The sequence below is a fragment of the Gymnoscopelus braueri genome (assembly GCF_963280865.1).
Source record: "Gymnoscopelus braueri genome assembly, chromosome: 7".
Classification (NCBI taxonomy): domain Eukaryota; kingdom Metazoa; phylum Chordata; class Actinopteri; order Myctophiformes; family Myctophidae; genus Gymnoscopelus; species Gymnoscopelus braueri.
This window is the reverse complement of record NC_137608.1, coordinates 8,399,154-8,419,257: the sequence shown is the minus strand read 5'-3', so window position 1 is coordinate 8,419,257 and position 20,104 is coordinate 8,399,154. Positions and strand designations below refer to the sequence as shown.

General features: G+C 42.9%; 1 protein-coding gene across 1 annotated transcript in view; it reads left to right on the top strand.

The window, feature by feature from the left end:
- Nucleotides 1-19,642, top strand: part of cfap299 (cilia and flagella associated protein 299) — a gene marked incomplete at its 5' end in the record, with an annotated part of 137,443 nt that extends 117,801 nt beyond the window's left edge. Inside the window, 2 exons of the mRNA XM_080433440.1 lie at nucleotides 13,941-14,070; nucleotides 19,520-19,642. Coding sequence (XP_080289566.1) covers nucleotides 13,941-14,070; nucleotides 19,520-19,615 — 226 coding nt within the window. The 3' untranslated portion in view covers nucleotides 19,616-19,642. The remainder of the gene's footprint in view (nucleotides 1-13,940; nucleotides 14,071-19,519) is intronic.
- Between the last annotated feature and the right edge of the window lie 462 nt (nucleotides 19,643-20,104).

Sequence of the window (20,104 nt, the reverse complement as noted above, 5' to 3'; positions counted from 1 at the left end):
ATTGGTACTTGAGTAAATGTACATAGTTACTTTTCAGCACCATTGAGGAGCCAATGACTGGCAGGCTAGGTATCACCAGGTGCACTGATTGCTAGAGTGCAGAGGGACATGGGTTGATATTAATGGTCTTAACTCAAAATGTATATATCACACAGCTTAAATGTTTTGATTAAATCGGAGTGTGATGTAAAGAAAATCTGTAGTGTAAAGGTTGCAAGTTCATCAAATGTCAATGTATATTGTTTCGGGTAGCTCAGTTGGAAGAGCTATTGACTCTGAACCGCAAGGTCATGGGCTCGAATCCTGGCAAAAGCAACACAACATATGAGTAATCTGGTTCCTTGGTTTATAGAGCATTGTTACAGGTATAGACTCATTTGTTTGTTAATGTTGCTACCCTTTAAATGGCCATGACCAATAACATGGCATTGGGCGCTTAAAGTTAAATATTTAGAAAACTACACATTATTTCAAAGAAAAAGCCACCAGGCCACTAATGAGTTGTGACAGGTGTGATTGGTGATGAGTGAGAGCAGGTGAGAGGGGTGGATCCAATCCATGGGAATAGGGGGAAGGTTGCTGACTAGCTGACTCTTTTCTACACCCACACTCACTAACCTTCACCTTAGTAAAACAACGACCTAACCTCAAGAAACACTATTTGTAAAACGAAGAATTCGTAATGATGATCACTTCAACACATTGTTGGGGACAGGGATCGAACCAGCGACTTATGGATTCACAGGCTGCCTCTCTTCTCATTGAGCTAGAGATATGGCCTCCCTGATGGTGTCTGTTGATATCTATAGGTTCTTCCGTACGTTATGAACCGAGCCTCTGTTTCGCTAACTACTCTAGATCTCTGGTTCACAAAACATTTACCAATAAAGATTTTTTTTGTCTTCTCAGAATGGAAACTAGTGAAAATAGTCGATCTACAAGCTCACAACGCGTTGCTATCTGAAAAGTTGTGAGATTGTAGATCGGCTATTTTCACAAGAAAGTATGTCATACATAAAAAAACAACGCGTTTCATTGTTTTAACGGCAACAAATGTAAATTACGCCACAGCTGAAAAGCATCCCAGCCCAAACATTAACGTAACTAATAATTGGGCCGCGCGACCCGGAAATGACCGTAATAATCCTAAAACGGGAACACATTTTCTTTCTTTTTTTATACCGGCCCACTGGCCCAGCTGGCCCAGCGGCCCACCGGGCATATGCCCGGTATACCAAATGGCCAGTCCGCCCCTGCTTGACCGTGCTCCGCAGACGCAGTGACGTCATTGAATGAGAAACGAAAGAAATCCTATGGCTCTTACAAGCATCTTTAAGTGTTATCATAGCAGACCAAGACCTTGTAATGGGTGAACGTGCTTGGGATATGAGTTAACCTATTGGGCCAGGTCCTGGTATTATTCTAGGCCTTTCTTTTTTTGATAATGGGGGTGACCTCTAGGGAGCGGTGGCGTAGCCAAGCTCGCCGTGTTATTAGTCTCGTGAGTTGCACTCATGCGGAACAAAGTATAACACCCAGTTGTGTCACTGCATTATGTAATGTGTGTGTGTGTGTGTGTGTGTGTGTGTGTGCAGCTCTCCACTCACGGACTTGACGGCTAGCCACGACACCTCGCAACACATAAAACGCACTCTCGTTTGCTCTGAGCGTGGAATCAGTGCCGGTTTTATAGGGCTGGCAGGCGGAGGTCAACGCTTAACTTGAACCCCAGCGTCCCTATTCTAGGGGGGAACGTTTGGGTGGGAATAGCCTAGTCTACAGTACATAAGCTCTGTCTGTTTGTCTGTTGGCAAAATGACTTGAGAACAGACCGGCAGATTTCAATGAATCTTCCAACGGTCAAGGTCAAGGAAAGATTTCTAAGGTCAAGGTCACAAACAAGATCAAGATTGAGATGTGATGAGTGAATTTTAAGGAAACTGGGGGTGTGGGGTGATCAGCAATTTGAAAAAAATAAATAAGGCAGCATTTGAGCCACGGACCACCATTTGATGAGATTTAGACTCTCAGACCCAAAAAGTTGAATATTTGTTATTGTTTGATAAGATTTTGTCCACAATTCCATGCTGTATTGATGCGGTACCATAGGAGAGATAACAGGCAAACGCTGATCAAAATAACAATTCTTTAATTAAGTAATGCAGATGTTTAACAATAATTGAACTCTTGAGAGTGTAAAATGAAACCAAATGGACCCGTTTGGTTACCAACTCTTCCATCATTTAGCTGGGGACCACCTGGACTCAGTTTAGGACAGTAGTTCTCAACCTGTAATGGTCTTTTTTTCTTCTTATTTTTTTCAAGGATTAAAAAGGTCTGAAAAGTCATCTGGGGACCCCCCCCCCCCCCCAAATCATGGGGTCCTCACCCACAGGTTGAGAACCACTGGTTTAGGAAACACTGTGATAAGGGGTCTACTACCGGCCTAAATATATTAAAATATAGGATATAAAATATATTTACTTGCCCATAATAAATTGGTCCTATGTTTGGGCACCACTGCAATTCACCATTTTCACACGGCGGCCATTTTGCAAAGTTAAAATGCCACCCCGGGTGGTATTCCTTCCCCACCTGCAAATATGACGTGAGAGCAAAATGGACGCTGTGTGAATATAGTCAATATACAGTCCAGTAGAGGGTTTATCAACAGAGCCTGGTCGGCCTCCTGAGGGTCTTGTAATGAGACCAGTGATATTAGCCTGGAAAAGGAGATTACAATGCAACTGCACCTTCTATTGTAATGGAACTCTCTGTTGAGAGCAGTGGTGGGGAAAAGTACTCCAATGTTCTACTTGAGTAAAAGTAGTAAGCACGAGTAAAACTACAAAAGTATTGGCATCAAAACACACTTACAGTATCAAAGTAAAAGTCTCGATAGTTTTCAAAAATAACAGATCTACCAATGCTTGTAGATTGGCTACTCTTGAAAAGCTGAAGTATAAAATAGGGCTTAATTCTAATTGTGGTGGAGTACAAAGTACAGTATTTGCCTCTTGACAGGTAGTCAGAGGCACATGTCAGAGACAAGTAGTCGGTAATGGAAATACTGTAGTTACGTAAAAGTACCTTAAACCATTAAGACCGGGAACGCATCTGTGTCATTTTAAGATTTCTTTGGCTATTAAAAAATAGCAGATCTACAAGCTCGTAGCGCGGCACCGAGTGCCGCGCTATGAGCTTGTAGATCTGCTATTTATGAAAAGAAATCGTGAAAATGTGTTCAAGTCTTTGAATATATATATATATTTTTTTTTAAGCGAACATTTGTAACTCAAATCTTTGCTTCTGGGGATTCCACAAATCTCTTCTAAATCCCATCCTTTTTTCATGTCAAGGACGCCCAAAATGAGATTTATTTGTCCGCGGACCCCCCTCCCCATCTCAAAATAGTTTGTTCCAGGGACCCCCAGATGCAAAGATTTGAGTAAAAAATGTATATATATATTCAAGGATATGCACACATTTTTTTTTTTAAATCCCCAAAATAACAGATCTACAAGCTCATAACGCGGCACTCGGTGCCGCGTCTATGAGCTTGTAGATCTGCTATTTTTGAATAGCCAAAGAAATCTTAAAATGACACAGATGCGTTCCCGGTCTTAGTGGATTAAACATTGTAGTTAAAGTAGCAGTACTTGAGTAAATGTACTTTAGTTTGCTCCACAAGCACTGGTTGACAGTTTATCAGCAGAGCGCGGCCGGGCCGGTCGGTTCGAGCCCTCCTGTGGGTCTTGTAATGAGACCAACGATATTAGGCCTGGAAAAGTGACTGGCTATAGCGCGGCGGGAAGGTTACAATACAACTTACACGTTCGGTTAGCATGGCAACGGGAACTAAACAACGTCAGCGGTGAACGCATAGGGAAGCAGGAACTAACAGGAGGATCAAGGGGGAGTAGGGGGGGGGGGGGGCGCCTCCGTCATTGTTTCCAGCCCCATACACACCGTTTTTACTGCATTGGTCCATATGTCTGCTGCAGGGTGTGGTGCTCCCATCCACATGCTTTGGACAAAGTAACGGAGTACATTTACATTTACAAGCATTACTTGAGTGCAGTTTTGAGGTATGCAATTAAAGGTATAGTTCACCCCCAAAATGACTTTCCCCTATTGATTATCCAGGTTCCGGTAGATGACACATAGAGTCTCCTTTGTGTCCCCTACCGTAACCGTACCCCCCCCCCCCCCCCCCCCCCATAACTCTGAGAGTGTGCACATTTGTACACTCTCAGAGTTACAGATCTATATCCATTTGGTTCCTAACTATCGATCATTTAGCTGCGTACCCCCTGGAACAACCCCCAGTGCACTACAAGAACCAAGTGAACCCCACCGTGTCGTGAAACTCATTGAAAAGGCTCTGGACTTGTTTCCATATACGGCTATACGGCTGGGTTTCAGATAAGGTCCTCCTCAGAACCTAATTGTGGGCCCTGCTCAGGAGGTATAGCACTATAACCCTGAGTCTTTGGGAACCCAGAAGAAAACCAAAAAGTGCTTCTCAATTATTCGATTACTCTAAAATTGATAGAATAATCGTCGCTTTGAAAATACGGCGATCGATAGTTGCAGCCGTGAGATCTGTTGGAGCTGTAGGCGAACTGGGAGGAGACGATTTTTTTTACTAGCCTCTCAAACCACTTAAATCCTCGTTTACCGGAATCCGTACTTGGCCCCCTCCTTTTCACCCCCTATGCACCAAATCTCTTTGCCGAAAATAGCCAATCTTTAAGCTCACAACGTTTGTAGATCTGCTATTTTTGGAGCCTTTTATAAAGCTTAAAGGGTAAGACCACTTTGGTAGAGGTTTGGGTTGTGTAGTTACCTTGCCATGATGTAACTCCAAAGGTGGGCAAGAAATCAAAAATAATTGCTCCATTGATTAGAAATTGATAATTCAAAATATGCTCCTCATTGACTTACATTGTACGGTAAAACAGCTCTCAAGGTCACTCTTTTAGCACATAAATGAACCCAAACATAGCTGATTCAGACAATATAGAGCATCACCAAACCCAGTACTGTTTGTTTTTTTAATAAAAATGTCAACTTCCTGTTGATTTTACTATTTGAAGATTTGGATCCGGATCCGCGGATCCAGTCCAGGTTTTTACTTATTAAAAATGGCAAAATCAACAGGAAGTTGACATTTTTATTTTTAAAAAAAACAGTACTGGGTTTGGTGATGTTCTATATTGTCTGAATCAACTTTGTTTGCGTTCGTTTACGTGCTAAAAGAGTGACTTTGAGAACTGTTTTATCGTACAATGTAAGTCAATGAGGAGCATATTTTAAACTATCAATTTCTAATCAATGGAGCAATTATTTTTTATTTCTTGTCCACCACTTTGGAGTTACATCATGGCAAGGTAACTACACAACCCAAACCTCTACCAAAGTGGTCTTGCCCTTTAACATGTACAAGGCAAAACTCTCTCTCTCTCTCAACATTTCTTTTTTTTCTCAATTTTTTTCATGTTCAGCATTAAAATATCTCACATGTGTCCCTTTCTCTTTTTTTTTTCTACCCAAAAGCAAGTGGTTCACCGTGGCATAAAAGTGGTCTACCGAAAAAATGTTAATTGTCGTATGGCATTTCGGTATAAATAGGCACTGAAAACGCTGTCAAACCTAATTTGCGTAGAAAGGAAGTATGTGCATGTGTCCAACGTGAGCGACTTTCAAACAATATAATTTAGCCCTGTGCCTTAGAGGAGGGAGGTGGGGGGTCTATTCTGAACCTGTGTTGAGCGGGTTCAGACTAAAGGGGTAGCCAGACTTTCGACAAGATTGTCCTGCCATAGCTTCTAATTTAATGCATCGATGTGTATCTGCTTGCAAAAAAAAGTTTGGACCGTCTACATTTACTCAAGTACTCTACTTCTATACGTACAATGTTGTAATGCTGTACAACAGAGTATTTCTATACTGTGGTATTGCTACTTTAACTTAACCCATTTAGACCGGGAACGCATCTGTGTCATTTTTAAGATGTCCGTGGCTATTCAAAAATAGCAGATATACAAGCTCGTGAGCTTGTAGATCTGCTCTTTTTGAGAATTTGTGCAAATCTTTGAATATATGCATTTTTTAAAGCGAACATTTGTAACTCAAATCTTTGCTTCTGGGCGTCCCTGGAACAAAATATCTTACAAATGTTCACTTTAAAAAATATATATTCAAAGATTTGCAACATTTTTCAAGATCTTTAAAAAATAGCAGATCTACAAGCGCATAGCGCGGCACTCGGTGCCGCGCTATGCGCTTGTATATCTGCTATTTTTTAACAGCCAAAGAAATCTAGAATGACAGAGATGCGTTCCCGGAAGTAAACGATATCAGTACTTCTTCCCTCGCTGATTGTCAGTTTGTGGGAGGCGGAAGGCTTGTGTTTACTGGAGGAGAGGAGAGGCCACTCCAAACGCTGACAGGAGACACTTGACAGATGTTTGAGAGAGCAGATGGCACAGTGGTGGAAGTATTCCGATGTTTTACTTAAGTAAAAGTAGCAATACAATTACATATCACTGTATAGGAACCTCTTATCTCCATATTTTAATTGTTTGTGTTTTTTTCGTAAATGTATGCCCTACTTGATCATACTACAGCGTCACACAAAAGCATTATAAATAGCAGATCTACAAGCTCAAAACATGGCGCAAAGCGACGCGTTTCGAGCTTGTCGATCTGCTACTTTTGCTACTTTTGAATTTGAATCCTGAAAAGTACACTATAAGGTTTCCACCCGGCAGAGACGATATAAAAAGGAACATTTTACTTACTAAAAAGTACAAAAGCATTAGCATAAAATGTTGTCAAATGCCTTAAAAAATAGTAGATCTACAAGCTGTGTATATCTGCTAGTTTCAAATAGCCGAAGTATGAAATAGGGCTTATTTGATTAATACTATGTTTTGTAGTAATAAAGGAGCTATTGTCACAGCTATTGTCATCAGCTCACATCGCGATGCCACACGTTGTTGTGAGCTTGTAGATCCACTGTTTTCGCCGTACGCTCTGTATGCATGTGTCTGTGTGCGGGGAACATGTGGGGGGTCTATAGCTTTTGTCAGATGTAAGAAGGGGGGGGGACTCCAAGGAAAAAGGGTCTGGAACCAACAACTGCTGGACACGGCAAACTATGGAAACAGCCATTCCCAGGATCTGGTGTGTTGGGCTCAGTATGCCACAGGGAGCTCCCTCCTGCCCCTGCTGGACAGTTACGATAGTAGATGCTTCTGCAGAGCAAAGAGGTTTACGAAGAAAATGACAGACACCACCAACGTTCAGTCAGACACTTTTGTCAAGATAACCCATTTATTGCAATGATCTTGCAGAGCCTATAAGATACAGAGATACACAAGATGACATGGACATAACAATGAACTTAAGGTACACATAACATGATACAATCCCCAGAAATCCATGTACAATTAACGTAGTGAAGAACTACAGTAAATGTCACAAGGAGGAGGAGGCTGGGGCGGTGGAGGGAGTTTGATCACTGACGCTGCAGAAGAGGTCAGTGGTGGAAAAAAGTACTGAAATGTTATATACTTAAGTAAAAGTATCAAAATCTACAAAGTAACCAAAGTTTTCAAATAATTGTAGTGGAATAAAAGTACAATATTTGTCTCTGAGATGAAGTGAAGTAGAAGTAAAAGTTCAGAAAATTGGAAATACTCCAGTAAAGTAAAAAATACCTCAAAACTGTACTGAAGTACAGTACTTGAGTAAATGTACTTAGTTACTTTACACCACTGGAAGAGGTCTTGCTTGTTCTTATGTCTAGCTTTGTTCCTGGAGCACTGTGTGCTGCAGGGGAAGAGCAACCCTCTGCACCTCAGAGTGTGACAATTGGACCGCTGTTACTGCAGAGCAGCTGCCTCTGGATGTGATGGAAGCTAGCGATGAGAACAGTGGTGAAAAGTAACTAAGCACATTTACTCAAGTACTGTACTTAATTACTTATTTTGAGGTACTCTTTGCTTGAGTATTTCCTTTTTCTCAATACTACACTACTTCTCAAGCAAATATTGTACTTTTTACTCCACCACAATTATTTGGCACTTAACTATTTACTATTACTATTTACTAGATTTATATTTATATTATTAATACAGAACGTACTTTAACCAATTAAGCCCAATTCTATTCTTCGGCTATTTGAAAATAGCTGATCTGCGACGCATTGTGAGCTTGTAGATTGGCTAAGTTTGTGAAAATGTTTGTGAAGTGGGCCATTCATAATGAGTACTTTTACTTTGTTATTGTAAGTATACTGTATTTTGATTTCAATACATTTTACTCAAGTCATATTTTGAATACAGGCCTGTTTCTTGTAACAGAGCATTTCTATATTGTGGTATTGATACTTTTAAGTAAAAAATCGGAGTACTTCTTCCACCACTGCGGATAAGGGACTTGTTTATTAGCCATTGAGTGGTGTGATTAGCGTCCAGCCCGTTAGCTGTGCACTCTTTACTGTAAGTGCAGCCTGTCATTTGTCACTTGTGAGGCCTTTTATTGGACAGACAAACATCCTGCTTAAACGTCCACTTCAAAACCATGATGCTATAGGGCGGCCGTAGCTGAATGGGTAGAGATGGTAATCAGGAGGTCCCCGGTTCGCCTCCAGGGCCCCGGTCTGTGTGTCAAAGTGTCCCTGAGCAACACACTTAACCCTTAACTGCCCCCCCGGGCGGCCTATTAATGGCAGTAGTCTCGCGTAGCCCGGTCTTGGGAAATCTAAATTCATTGAATGGGCTTGGATGCAGTAGAAAACCAGCGATAACAAACCTCTGCCCACTGCTTTGAAAAGCAATCCTGATCCAATCCAATGCACTTTATTTATAGAGCACATTTAAAAACAACAGTGTTGAACCAAAGTGCTGTACACTCAGTAACAGAATACTAAGATAAACAAGAGCAAAAAACAACACACAATAAACAGGACAACATTTGACACAATGCCTGTAGGAAAACAGCAGCTTCTCAATCTGAGTTTTCAAACCCCAAGGAGAACAAGTGCGTTTTCAAACGTGATTTAAACACAGGCAGGGTTTGAGACGCTCCAACATGGGGTGGAAGCTCGTTCCACAGTGTGGGCGCTATGAAGGAAAATGATCTATCTCCCCGGGTATTCAACTTTGTTGCTGGGACCTTAAGGAATGACTGGTCAGTAGACCTCAAGATAGTAGGGGAGTTTCGAGGCTCCGTGAGCACCCCAAAAACACATCTCTTAAACCTGTTTTTTTAGGACCCTAAAGGTGTCTAGTTATGATTTCTGCTTGTTGCCGTTGTCAACTAATGTCCCATGGGGTTTATTTTTAACCCTTTCTGACACCTACCCCCAACCCAAACCATAACATGGAGATAACAGAGAATACCATAACTCTTGAAGTAAACAACATACAGCAACAAATGAACACATTTTTCTATATCATTTTGACCCAAGGAATTCATTAAAGTGGTTTTTATTAAGATTCAAACACATATTGACTCTATTACAGGGCAGAAACAGCCAAAAACTAGCAGAAAATGTTGAAATCATAATGATCACGTCTATATTTCTCTTTGTATTAAACGTTTACCGTGTATTCTTTTTTACCATATGTTTTTTAGGACCTTTATGGTGTCTAGTTAAGATTCATTCTTGTTGCCCAGGTCAAATAATGTCCCATGGGGTTTATTTTAACCCTTTCTGACACCTATTCCCAATCAAACCATAAAATGGAGATAACAGAAAATACCATAACTCTTGAAGTAAACAACCTACAGAGACAAATTAATACATTTTTCTATATCATTTGGACCCAAGGAATTCATTGAAGTGGTTAATATTAAGATTCAAGCACATTTGACTTTATTTCAGGACAGAAACAGCAAAAAAATAGCAGCATTCTTTTAAATCACATTTATATTTCTCTTTGTACTACATTTTAAGGTGTATTCTTTTCTACCATATGTCTTTTAGGACCCTAAAGGTGTCTAGTTAAGTTTTAATCTTGTTGCCCTGGTCAAATAAGGTCCCATGGGGTTTATTTTAACCCTTTGTTGCACCTATTCCCAACCCGAACCATACAATGGAGACAATAGAAAATACCCTAACTCTTGAAGTAAACATACAGAGACGAATTAACACATTTCTATATATAATTTTGACCCAAGGAATTCATTAAAGTGGTTATTATTAAGATTCAAGCAGGTCTTGACCCTATTTCAGGACAGAAACTGCAAAAAACTAACAGAAAATGTTCAAATCACATCTATATTAATCCTTGTATTAAATACTTAAGGCGTATTCTACTTTACCCCATGTTTTTAGGACCCTTATGGTGTCTAGTTAAGATTTTTTCTTGTTGCCCAGGTCAACTAATGTCCCATGGGGTTCATTTGGTGACCATGAACCCCATCGCCACAGGAGTGGCGTTTTCATATCTGAACCAGACAACGTACAAAGACAAATAAACCCACTTTTTCATAGAATGTTTACACCAGGAATCTAATGGAAAGGTCACTGACATGGTACAACCATTCTTTATTGGTGAAAAACACACAAATATCAAATTCTGGCTTATATTAAAACACAATTTCACTGATCAGTATCATCCATCTCATCATCAAACTCCAACTCATCCTCTTCCCTCTTATCATCATCATCACTGATGACACCAGCAGTCAACAGGTCAATGAGAGATAGGGGCAGAATTGGCCCACAAGACCAGACAGGCTCCAAAATCCCTCCTTCTGTCTTCTGCCACCCCTGACCATCATCATAGGATTTAGGCCTCCAAAAGATTGGCTCAGCTGCTCGCTTGTAACAGGTCACTCTATAGTTCACCCACTGGATGTGGGGGATGAGTGTGTCCTGGCATGGGGGCAAGCGAGCTGGTCCACGCCTCAGCCTCTACTGCGCCTTGATGGAATCAAGACCACTCTTGATTCCATCAAGGGCGCAGTAGCGGCTGAGGCGTGGACTTTCGGAGAAATTCATAGTGCAAGGTCCAGCCACCAGGAAACCCCAGTTCTTTCTGGGCAATGCGGAAAATAAGCGACAGCACTGCCAGTTGATGCTCAAGGTCTGGGGGAGTAAGGAGGCAGCATCCCGGCTGGCAAAATGTGAAACAGCTGCTCTCATCGTGGAAGGAACAGCTCATGAACTTGTGGCATTAGATTGAGAAGTGAGTTGATTGATCAATACCTATATAACTTTGGTGAGTTCTTGTGTTAGCAGATTTGCCAAGAATGATTGTTGATGTTGATGACGACATCAACCTGCTCATCTACCTTGACACTGGCACAGGCAGGCACCGTCAGCTGGTAAATGTCACGGAGCTAGCAACCTCTCTTGGGCAGCCATACTGTAGCACCCTGCTTGGGTACCATGTATTCAGTGATCAGGGCTGTACTAGTTCCTTCAAGGGCAAGGTGGCACCACTCAAAAAAAGTTATATTATGCCTAAATATAAGCCAGAATTTGATATTTGTGTGTTTTTCACCAATAAAGAATGGTTGTACCATGTCAGTGACCTTTCCATTAGATTCCTGGTGTATACATTCTATGAAAAAGTGGGTTTATTTGTCTTTGTACGTTGTCTGGTTCAGATATGAAAACGCCATTTAAAATGGTCACCAAATGAACCCCATGGGACATTATTTGACCTGGGCAACAAGATGGAATCTTAACTAGACACCATAAGGGTCCTAAAAACATGGGGTAAAGTAGAATACACCTTAAGTATTTAATACAAGGATTAATATAGATGTGATTTGAACATTTTCTGTTAGTTTTTTACAGTTTCTGTCCTGAAATAGAGTCAAGACCTGCTTGAATCTTAATAATAACCACTTTAATGAATTCCTTGGGTCAAAATTATATATAGAAATGTGTTAATTTGTCTATTTGTTTACTTCAAGAGTTAGGGTATTTTCTATTGTCTCCATTGTATGGTTCGGGTTGGGAATAGGTGCAACACAGGGTTAAAATAAACCCCATGGGACCTTATTTGACCAGGGCAACAAGATTAAAACTTAACTAGACACCTTTAGGGTCCTAAAAGATATATGGTAGAAAATAATACACCTTAAAAATGTAGTACAAACAGAAATATAAATGTGATTTAAAAAAATCTGCATTTTTTTTGCTGTTTCTGTCCTGAAATAGAGTCAAAATGTGCTTGAATCTTAATATTAACCACTTCAATGAATTCCTTGGGTCCAAATGATATAGAAGAATGTATTAATTTGTCTCTGTAGGTTGTTTACTTCAAGAGTTATGGTATTTTCTGTTATCTCCATTTTATGGTTTGATTGGGAATAGGTGTCAGAAAGGGTTAAAATAAACCCCATGGGACATTATTTGACCTGGGCAACAAGAATGAATCTTAACTAGACACCATAAAGGTCCTAAAAAACATATGGTAAAAAAGAATACACGGTAAACGTTTAATACAAAGAGAAATATAGACGTGATCATTATGATTTCAACATTTTCTGCTAGTTTTTGGCTGTTTCTGCCCTGTAATAGAGTCAATATGTGTTTGAATCTTAATAAAAACCACTTTAATGAATTCCTTGGGTCAAAATGATATAGAAAAATGTGTTCATTTGTTGCTGTATGTTGTTTACTTCAAGAGTTATGGTATTCTCTGTTATCTCCATGTTATGGTTTGGGTTGGGGGTAGGTGTCAGAAAGGGTTAAAAATAAACCCCATGGGACATTAGTTGACAACGGCAACAAGCAGAAATCATAACTAGACACCTTTAGGGTCCTAAAAAAACAGGTTTAAGAGATGTGTTTTTGGGGTGCTCACGGAGCCTCGAAACTCCCCTACTAAGACCCTTGTAGCGTTATTGGGAGATAGAAGCTCTGATATGTACAATGGTCCCATTTAAAGAGGTGGTGCCATGTTTTTTCACTTTTTCTGTTTTTCATGTGTCTATGAGGTTGATAGAACTTCATTAAGCCCCCCGGTGGTGTTTTTATGGTGTTTTATGTCTTCTCTGACTATTTGGAGTTTCTTCCTGGAGGCTGAAACCTTGAGGGTCAAACGTGCCAATAGAGAAACAGCGCTTTAATGACATCACAAAGCCCACACCCTCCCCCTCATTATCATAACACAACAGGTGTGGGCATGAGGAGGAGGAGGGACTAGGACAGGTGGGTGGTGCTAAGGTGGTGGAGGAGGTGCTAAGGTGAGAACCAGGTATACTTAATGCACTGGTGGGTGTGTCTACATAAAAACAAAATTTTAACACTTACTGTACACTTTTTTTTTGTTGAAAAAAATCCTTACATAATAATAATACCTTATGATCAGGTTTTAGGGTTGAAAAATATCATGGCACTCCATCTTTAAAGACAAACATTAAAGTCTTAAACTGAATCCTGTAACGAACAGGGAGCCAGTGTAGGGAGGCAAGAATAGGGGAGATGTGATCCTATTTCCGTGCCCCTGTTAAGAGGCGAGCGGCCGCGTTTTGGACTAACTGTACTATACCATCGGATGATGATACCATCCCAGTATGAGAGACCGCCCAAACGTCTTTGCATTGGTCCTGTGAAGATGTTATCCTATATTAAAATTGCCTTGTGGGTGGGTGGGTGGTTGGACCGACGGTGTACGTCATAATTGTAACATAACATATGGATGTACGAGGCGCACCGTTGCGCCGATCCGCACCAAACTTGGCATAAACACTGTTCTGGGGTCTGCCATGAGTATAGCCAGGGGTCACGTGTGGCCACAGGCACACTGTTGCTCCAATTTGCATCAAATGAGAAGGCTCACAACCCCCCCAGTGCTTGCGCCTCATCTCAGGGACGACAAGCAACAGCTGGTGATTGATTGATTGATTGATTATGGTGCACTTATAATTCAGTTATAACAGTGGTCTGACTTTTGCCCTCCAAGCTTCTACAACTGGAAGACGCAGCGGTCCACGTCCAACGCCAGTCCCAACTACCAGGTGATCAGCAACAACCCCGCTGGCCTGCTCTTCAAGAACAAGAGAGACCGCAAGATCCTCAACGTGGATCCATTGGTACGCTGTGTTTAGCTTTGCTCTGTTTTTGTTCCGGTGCAGCACTGGCGCAGCTCTGCCTTGTAGCCTCTCGGCCTTGTTGTCAAGTCCCAGAGGATTGGAAACACATGCTTATGTAAGATTCACCGGACGCGTCGTGCCTCACTGCGCTAAAACATGTCCCAAGAAAAAGAAAAAGAAGCCAAAGTCATCTTCAGAAATCTTTTATTAAATTAAATTTAGACTAAGAAATGCTCATCCCAAATTGACTAATTGCTTGAAGCATTAAACTACTGTACCACCTTAATTAGTCCCAGATATCAGATGTGAGTCATTCAGGGTATCCCGTAAGAAAGAGAGAGAGCGAGAGAGAGAGGGGGGGGGGGCTGTTTGCTTTCCACCTGTATGAGAATGTAGACAGGTGTTTCCTCCAGACTGGCAGTGTGACAGCAGTAGTAGTAGAAGAATCACTCTGACACCGTTGTTTTGTTTTCTCTCTCTCTCTCTCTCTCCCCACTGGGGGGAGGGGTGGAGTAGGGGTGTAGGGAAGCAGTTGGCGGAGCTGAAACTATTTAGAATTTGCAGACAGAGCTTTGGTGGGGGAGAGGGGGATGGGGATGACCGCGTTCTTATTTTTTTTAATGCCTTCCTCGCGCGGCCAAAATGGCAAAGCGGTGAGTGTTCTCCTTGCTGCGGTCGAGCACCGCCCCGCCCCGGCCAGGCCAGGCCGTCTATTAAAAACACAGGAAGCCAGACGCAGCAAACCGACCGTGCTAGAGGCCCCGAAACCCAGCTTCAAACCCAGCTTCAAACCCAGCTTCAAGCTCAGCTTCAAACCCAGCTTCAAGCCCTGGTTCAAACCCAGCTTCAAACCCAACTTCAAGCTCAGCTTCAAACCCAGCTTCAAGCCCAGGTTTAAACTCAGCTTCAAACTCAACTTCAAGCTCAGCTTCAAACCCAGCTTCAAACCCAGCTTCAAGCTCAGCTTCAAACCCAGCTTCAAGCTCAGCGGTCCGGCGCGGTCCAGTGCTATAATTTCCCTAAAAGCTACTCAGTCACATGTCCGCAGGGAACCTTCTAGAATCGAGGAAAGAAATCAGACTTGAAACTTCTTTCCCCCAAAATGGGAAAAGTAAAATTATGATCAAATCTCACAAATGTTTGAGTTGGTTGAATGAAATTATTTCTGAAAGACAACAGGACGTTGATGCTTAATTCCTGGGTGGTTGTGCGGCCAAAACAGCCAATCTATCAGCTCCCAACGCATCATGTTGCGACACATTGTGAGGCTGTTTTTTTGCACAACTAACCATAAATCAGTCTTAAGACTGAGGTGTATATAAACTGTTGTGCCCACCCTGTGTACTTCCTGAACTCAGTGCTTCAGTGAGGTAATTTCTTTTCGTTTATTGCTCTATTTTAGCTGACATTCTTTTGAACTTGTAAAGGAAGACTCCGTGGACTTATTTAGAAGCCCACAAGTGTGTTTGAGGTAAAAGTGTAAATTGAACGTAATGGCTGGCTAGGTGTCGACTCCCACTCGACGCTTTTGACACACTTATGAGATCAAAAATAAACGCTCCCAGCTGCATTGTGGGCTTCACATCTGAAGTGGAGGGCTCACTTTGGACTTTGCCATTCAGGGTTATGGGCTCAAGCCCCCAAAGCCTTTTTCTGAGCCCTGGTAATTACATTAAACGTCAAATTAGCACTTAGCATCCCCTTTAATAAGCCTTTTTTTTATTAGCAATTTGCGTAATGGCCAATATATCAGAGGGGATTTTACAGCTTAAGTGTTAAATAGTTCTGTATTCGAATCATTGCTATTGTTAGAGTGTTTGTTCGGTAACAGGGGTGGGGAGCATCTCTCCAGCTCTTTAGTAAACTGAAAATATATTTTCAGCAATTATCAGAATATAGAGCTTTACCATATTTATATCACTCCCACTACCATTACATTAGCTAAAACGTTGTATTGAAGTATTTACTTGTGTGGGCCTATGCCATGCAAAATGTACACTATCTGCCCGTTTCTATGTATAGTTTCTTAGAGCAGTGGTTCTCAACCTTTTCAGGCCCAAAATAATCATATTTGAACTAGGGACCTCCCCCCCAGCCTGATTAGCACTTGGTATGTATAGGAGTTGAGGCATTACATTTAGTTTGACACCATTCCACACATAAATATTGTGAAAATAGCAGATCTACAAGCTTGTAGATCAGCTATTTTCAAAATGTTTGTCTCTTTCTTATATTACTAGACAGGTGCCCGTTGTGTACGAACCATGTCCTACTCCGAACTTCTTCAGGCGGCGGAGCCAGTACAGTCGCTGCTGAGCCTTTTTCCTCACGTGTGTGGTGTGTCTCCAATTTGAGCTCCTCCTCGATGTGTACTCCGAGGAACTTGAACTCGCTGACCCTTTCCACTGCAGCGCCATCGATGAGGATCGGCACATGATCTCTCCGCAGCCTCCTGAAGTCCACGATCAGCTCCTTGGTCTTGTCGACGTTAAGGGCAAGGTTTTTCTCCCGGCACCAAAGTGCCAGTGAGTTGATCTCCTCTCTATAGTCAGACTCGTCATTGTTGACGATTCGACCTATCACTGTTGTGTCGTCCACGCACTTTATGATGGTGTTGGAGTCATGTGTGGCTGTGAAGTCATACGTGTACAGGGAGTAGAGGAGAGGGCTCAGCACGCATCCCTTGGGTGCTCCAGTGTTGAAGGTCAGGGCGTCAGATGTGGTGCTGCCCATTCTCACCACCTGATGTCGGTTGGACAGGAAGTCTTGCATCCAGTCGCATATGCTTGGGTGTAGCCCCAGGTCTCTGAGCTTTGTGTCACGTTTTGCTGGGACAATGGTGTTGAATGCTGAGCTGTAGTCCACGAACAGCATACGTACACATTCATATTTGTCCTTCAGCAGCTTGTTGTCCATGTGCAAGAAGACGATGTGGAGAGCCATGGCAATAGTGTCATCGGTGGATCTGTTTTTGTGGTATACAAACTGCCACTGGTCCAGCTAGGCAGGTAGTGTGGAGCAGATGTATTCCCTCACCAGCCTCTCAAAGCATTTGCTGACATCGGGGTGAGAGCGACAGGTCTCCAGTCATTCAGGCATGTCCCTTTGGCCTTTTGACATTTTGAACCCTGCGGGGACCACAGCCTGGGAGAGGGAGAGGTTGAAGATGTCAGCAAAAACACCCACCAGCTGGTCTGCACATGCTTTAAGGACCCAGCCTGGAATCCCATCAGGTCCTGCCGCCTTCTGGATGTTGAACCCGTGTGACGGCTGTGCGCACATCGTCCTCCGAGATGGTTAGAGGGGCCTCCTCTGCTGGTGCTGCTGATGGCCCTGCTTGGCTGCCGCAGTTGGAGCTGGTCTCGAACCGGCCGTAGTAGTAGGTGTTCAGTTTGTTGGGGAGGGAGGCAGGCGGGTCCACTTCTGGTTTTTGCTTTGCCGTCTGTCAAGGTGTGTACCGCCTGCCACATGCCCCTGATGTCGCCACTGCTGAATTGGTCTTCCATCTTTGCAGTGTAGGCCTTTTTCGCCTTCCTGATGGCGCTGTTTAGGGCCGCGCATTGCGTTGCACATTTCCATGTTTCCGGATCTGAAACCTCCGTAGTTGTACACGTACTCCGCTGTCGATCTACGGTTTCTGATTGGGATAGACCCGAGCTGTCTTTTTTGGACTTTGTCGTCTATGCACTTGCTGATGAAACCAGTGACTGAGTCTGAGAGTTCATTGACATTACTCCCAGCGGCTTCCTTAAACATCCCAAGTCAGTCTGGTAAAAACAGGATTGTAGCATAGCGTCTTTGTCCTCAGACCAGGTTCGGACCTCCTTCTCAACGACCGGCTCCCTTTTAAGCCGTTGTTCGTAGGCCGGTAGCAGCTGGATGGAATAGTGGTCAGAGCTTCCAAGCGGTGGACGGCGTAGAGCTTTGTATCCATCTTTGAAGGGTGTGTAGGAATGGTCAAGAATATTGTCACTGCGGGTGCTGCAGGTGACATGCTGGTGGAATTTAGGAAAAAACTTTTTTAGATCAGCGTATGATTGCGCAATCCGAGTGACGATTCTCTTGTGCACTGATTGTCTGATGTAATTCCCCCATTGCTGTGTCCTTGTTGGCTCCAGGATGGATGTAGACAGCGGCTACAATCATAATGCTAAAGTCACGTGGTAGATAGAAAGGATGGCAGGCTATAATCAAAAGTTCAAGGTCTGTTGAGCAGAGGCTGACCAGGACTCTAACATCTTTGCACCAGTTGTTATTGATCAAGGCACAACCCCCCCCCCCCCCCACACACACACACACACACACACACACACACACACACACACACACATTGCACATTGACCGCTCAGTCCATCTCTGTCTTTTCTGTAAGCAGTGAAGCCAGGAGGTGTGATGAAGAACATCAGATGCTAACTCTGTAAACCACCGCTTCCTTTCTATTGTCCCGGAGGAGACAAAGGGGAATCTCCCCGACCACCCAGCCGAGTGGAGGATTTTAGGCAAAAAGATCTGGAATCCGGTGTGGGATCGCTTTGCTGATGTCCAAAAGTGCTTGTCTGTCATAACTCCCGACGGTATAAATAAAAAAAGAAAGGCTAAAAAATAAAAACGCTACAACGTTGTGGAGCTCACACGGGTGCTGCTTTCTTCTCTCCATTGTTGAATAGCCAACGTATGGATAAAGTGGTTAAAATGATTGTGATGTTGTATTAAGACATTTTGCTGGGGACCCCCTGGTACAAGGAGAACCACTGATTTAGATCATAGGTTTCACTCTCTTGTCTCAGCACCATAGAGTTATAACATATCTAGAGAGCGGACGGCCCCGCCCCACCTATTCATTTCAATTAAAGTTGCTTACAAGCGCATGAAGGACCCGGAACTACCTCTACTTCCTGGATTAGATATAGAGCAGGCCCACTAGCGTTTCAGACGATAGAAGGATGCGTCCCAAATGCGGAAGTCCTGCAATACCAGATTTGGCCACCAGGCTTCTGAGGCTTCAATTATTCTCCGCGGTTCTGGGGGCTTTGGCACTGAATATTTATCCCGCCATCTTGGATCACGTTATTCATATCAACTCTCGTCCCAAGTCTCACGGGATGTTACCTGTCACTCTAGTCAATGAAATTCACACAGTAGGATGTTACACTCTCCACTTACAGTTTAGAGAACTGTCAAATTATCTTCTAATCTAATCGATTATTTCTAAAAGCTATACTTCAGTACATTAACACAAAAAGTATAAAGTTGACTGAGCAACTTTCACTTGTATTTGAATGATATGAGATCAGGAGTATGTACTATACTCCTTATAAAATAGTCTATAGTATACTATTCAGAATCAAGTACTGTGCTTGAGTACTTTGTCCGCCATTGCTCAGACTTACCCCGGACACCTGCTAACCATTTTGTCCTGTTTTTTTTTTTACGGGGCCCATCTCTTTAGGCGGCAACTGGCGACAGCTCCAGCAGGACGCCCCTGCAGTCAGCGCTCTACGCGCACGTGGTCGTGTACGACCACATCAGCAGGAGGACGGCGTGAGCGGGGCCTCCGACGGCCCGGGCCCGGCCAGCCACTGACGCACACTGCAATTTAGTGCATATTGGAGGGCGACCGGCGAAGCCTTTAATTTGATCTAAATAAAAAGTTTGAGTTTGAGTCAACCCCAGTCATCAGCCAGAGTGTTCCTCTCATATCTACGCATGGCATCTGGATGGAGAGGGGGGGGGGGGACAAGCAGCCCCAGAAGGAGAGGAGCGAACGGACCTTCGAGCTGGCTTTTGTGTGTCTGTCTGTTTGTCTGTCTGTCTATCTGGAACACTATAAAATCGAAGCTGATGTATGATCTTCGTGGAGTTCTCTCTCCTGTTTGGATAAAACCAGTATCCTGACCTGAACATTTTATATTCTGTTTACTAAAGAGCTGCACTGCTGGGGGGGGGGGGAAGGCGGCTGTTGAGGGAGTTTGTCTGTGTGTCAAACTTCTAATTTAAGGTCAAGACAAGCACACATTCTAGGAAAAATCTAATC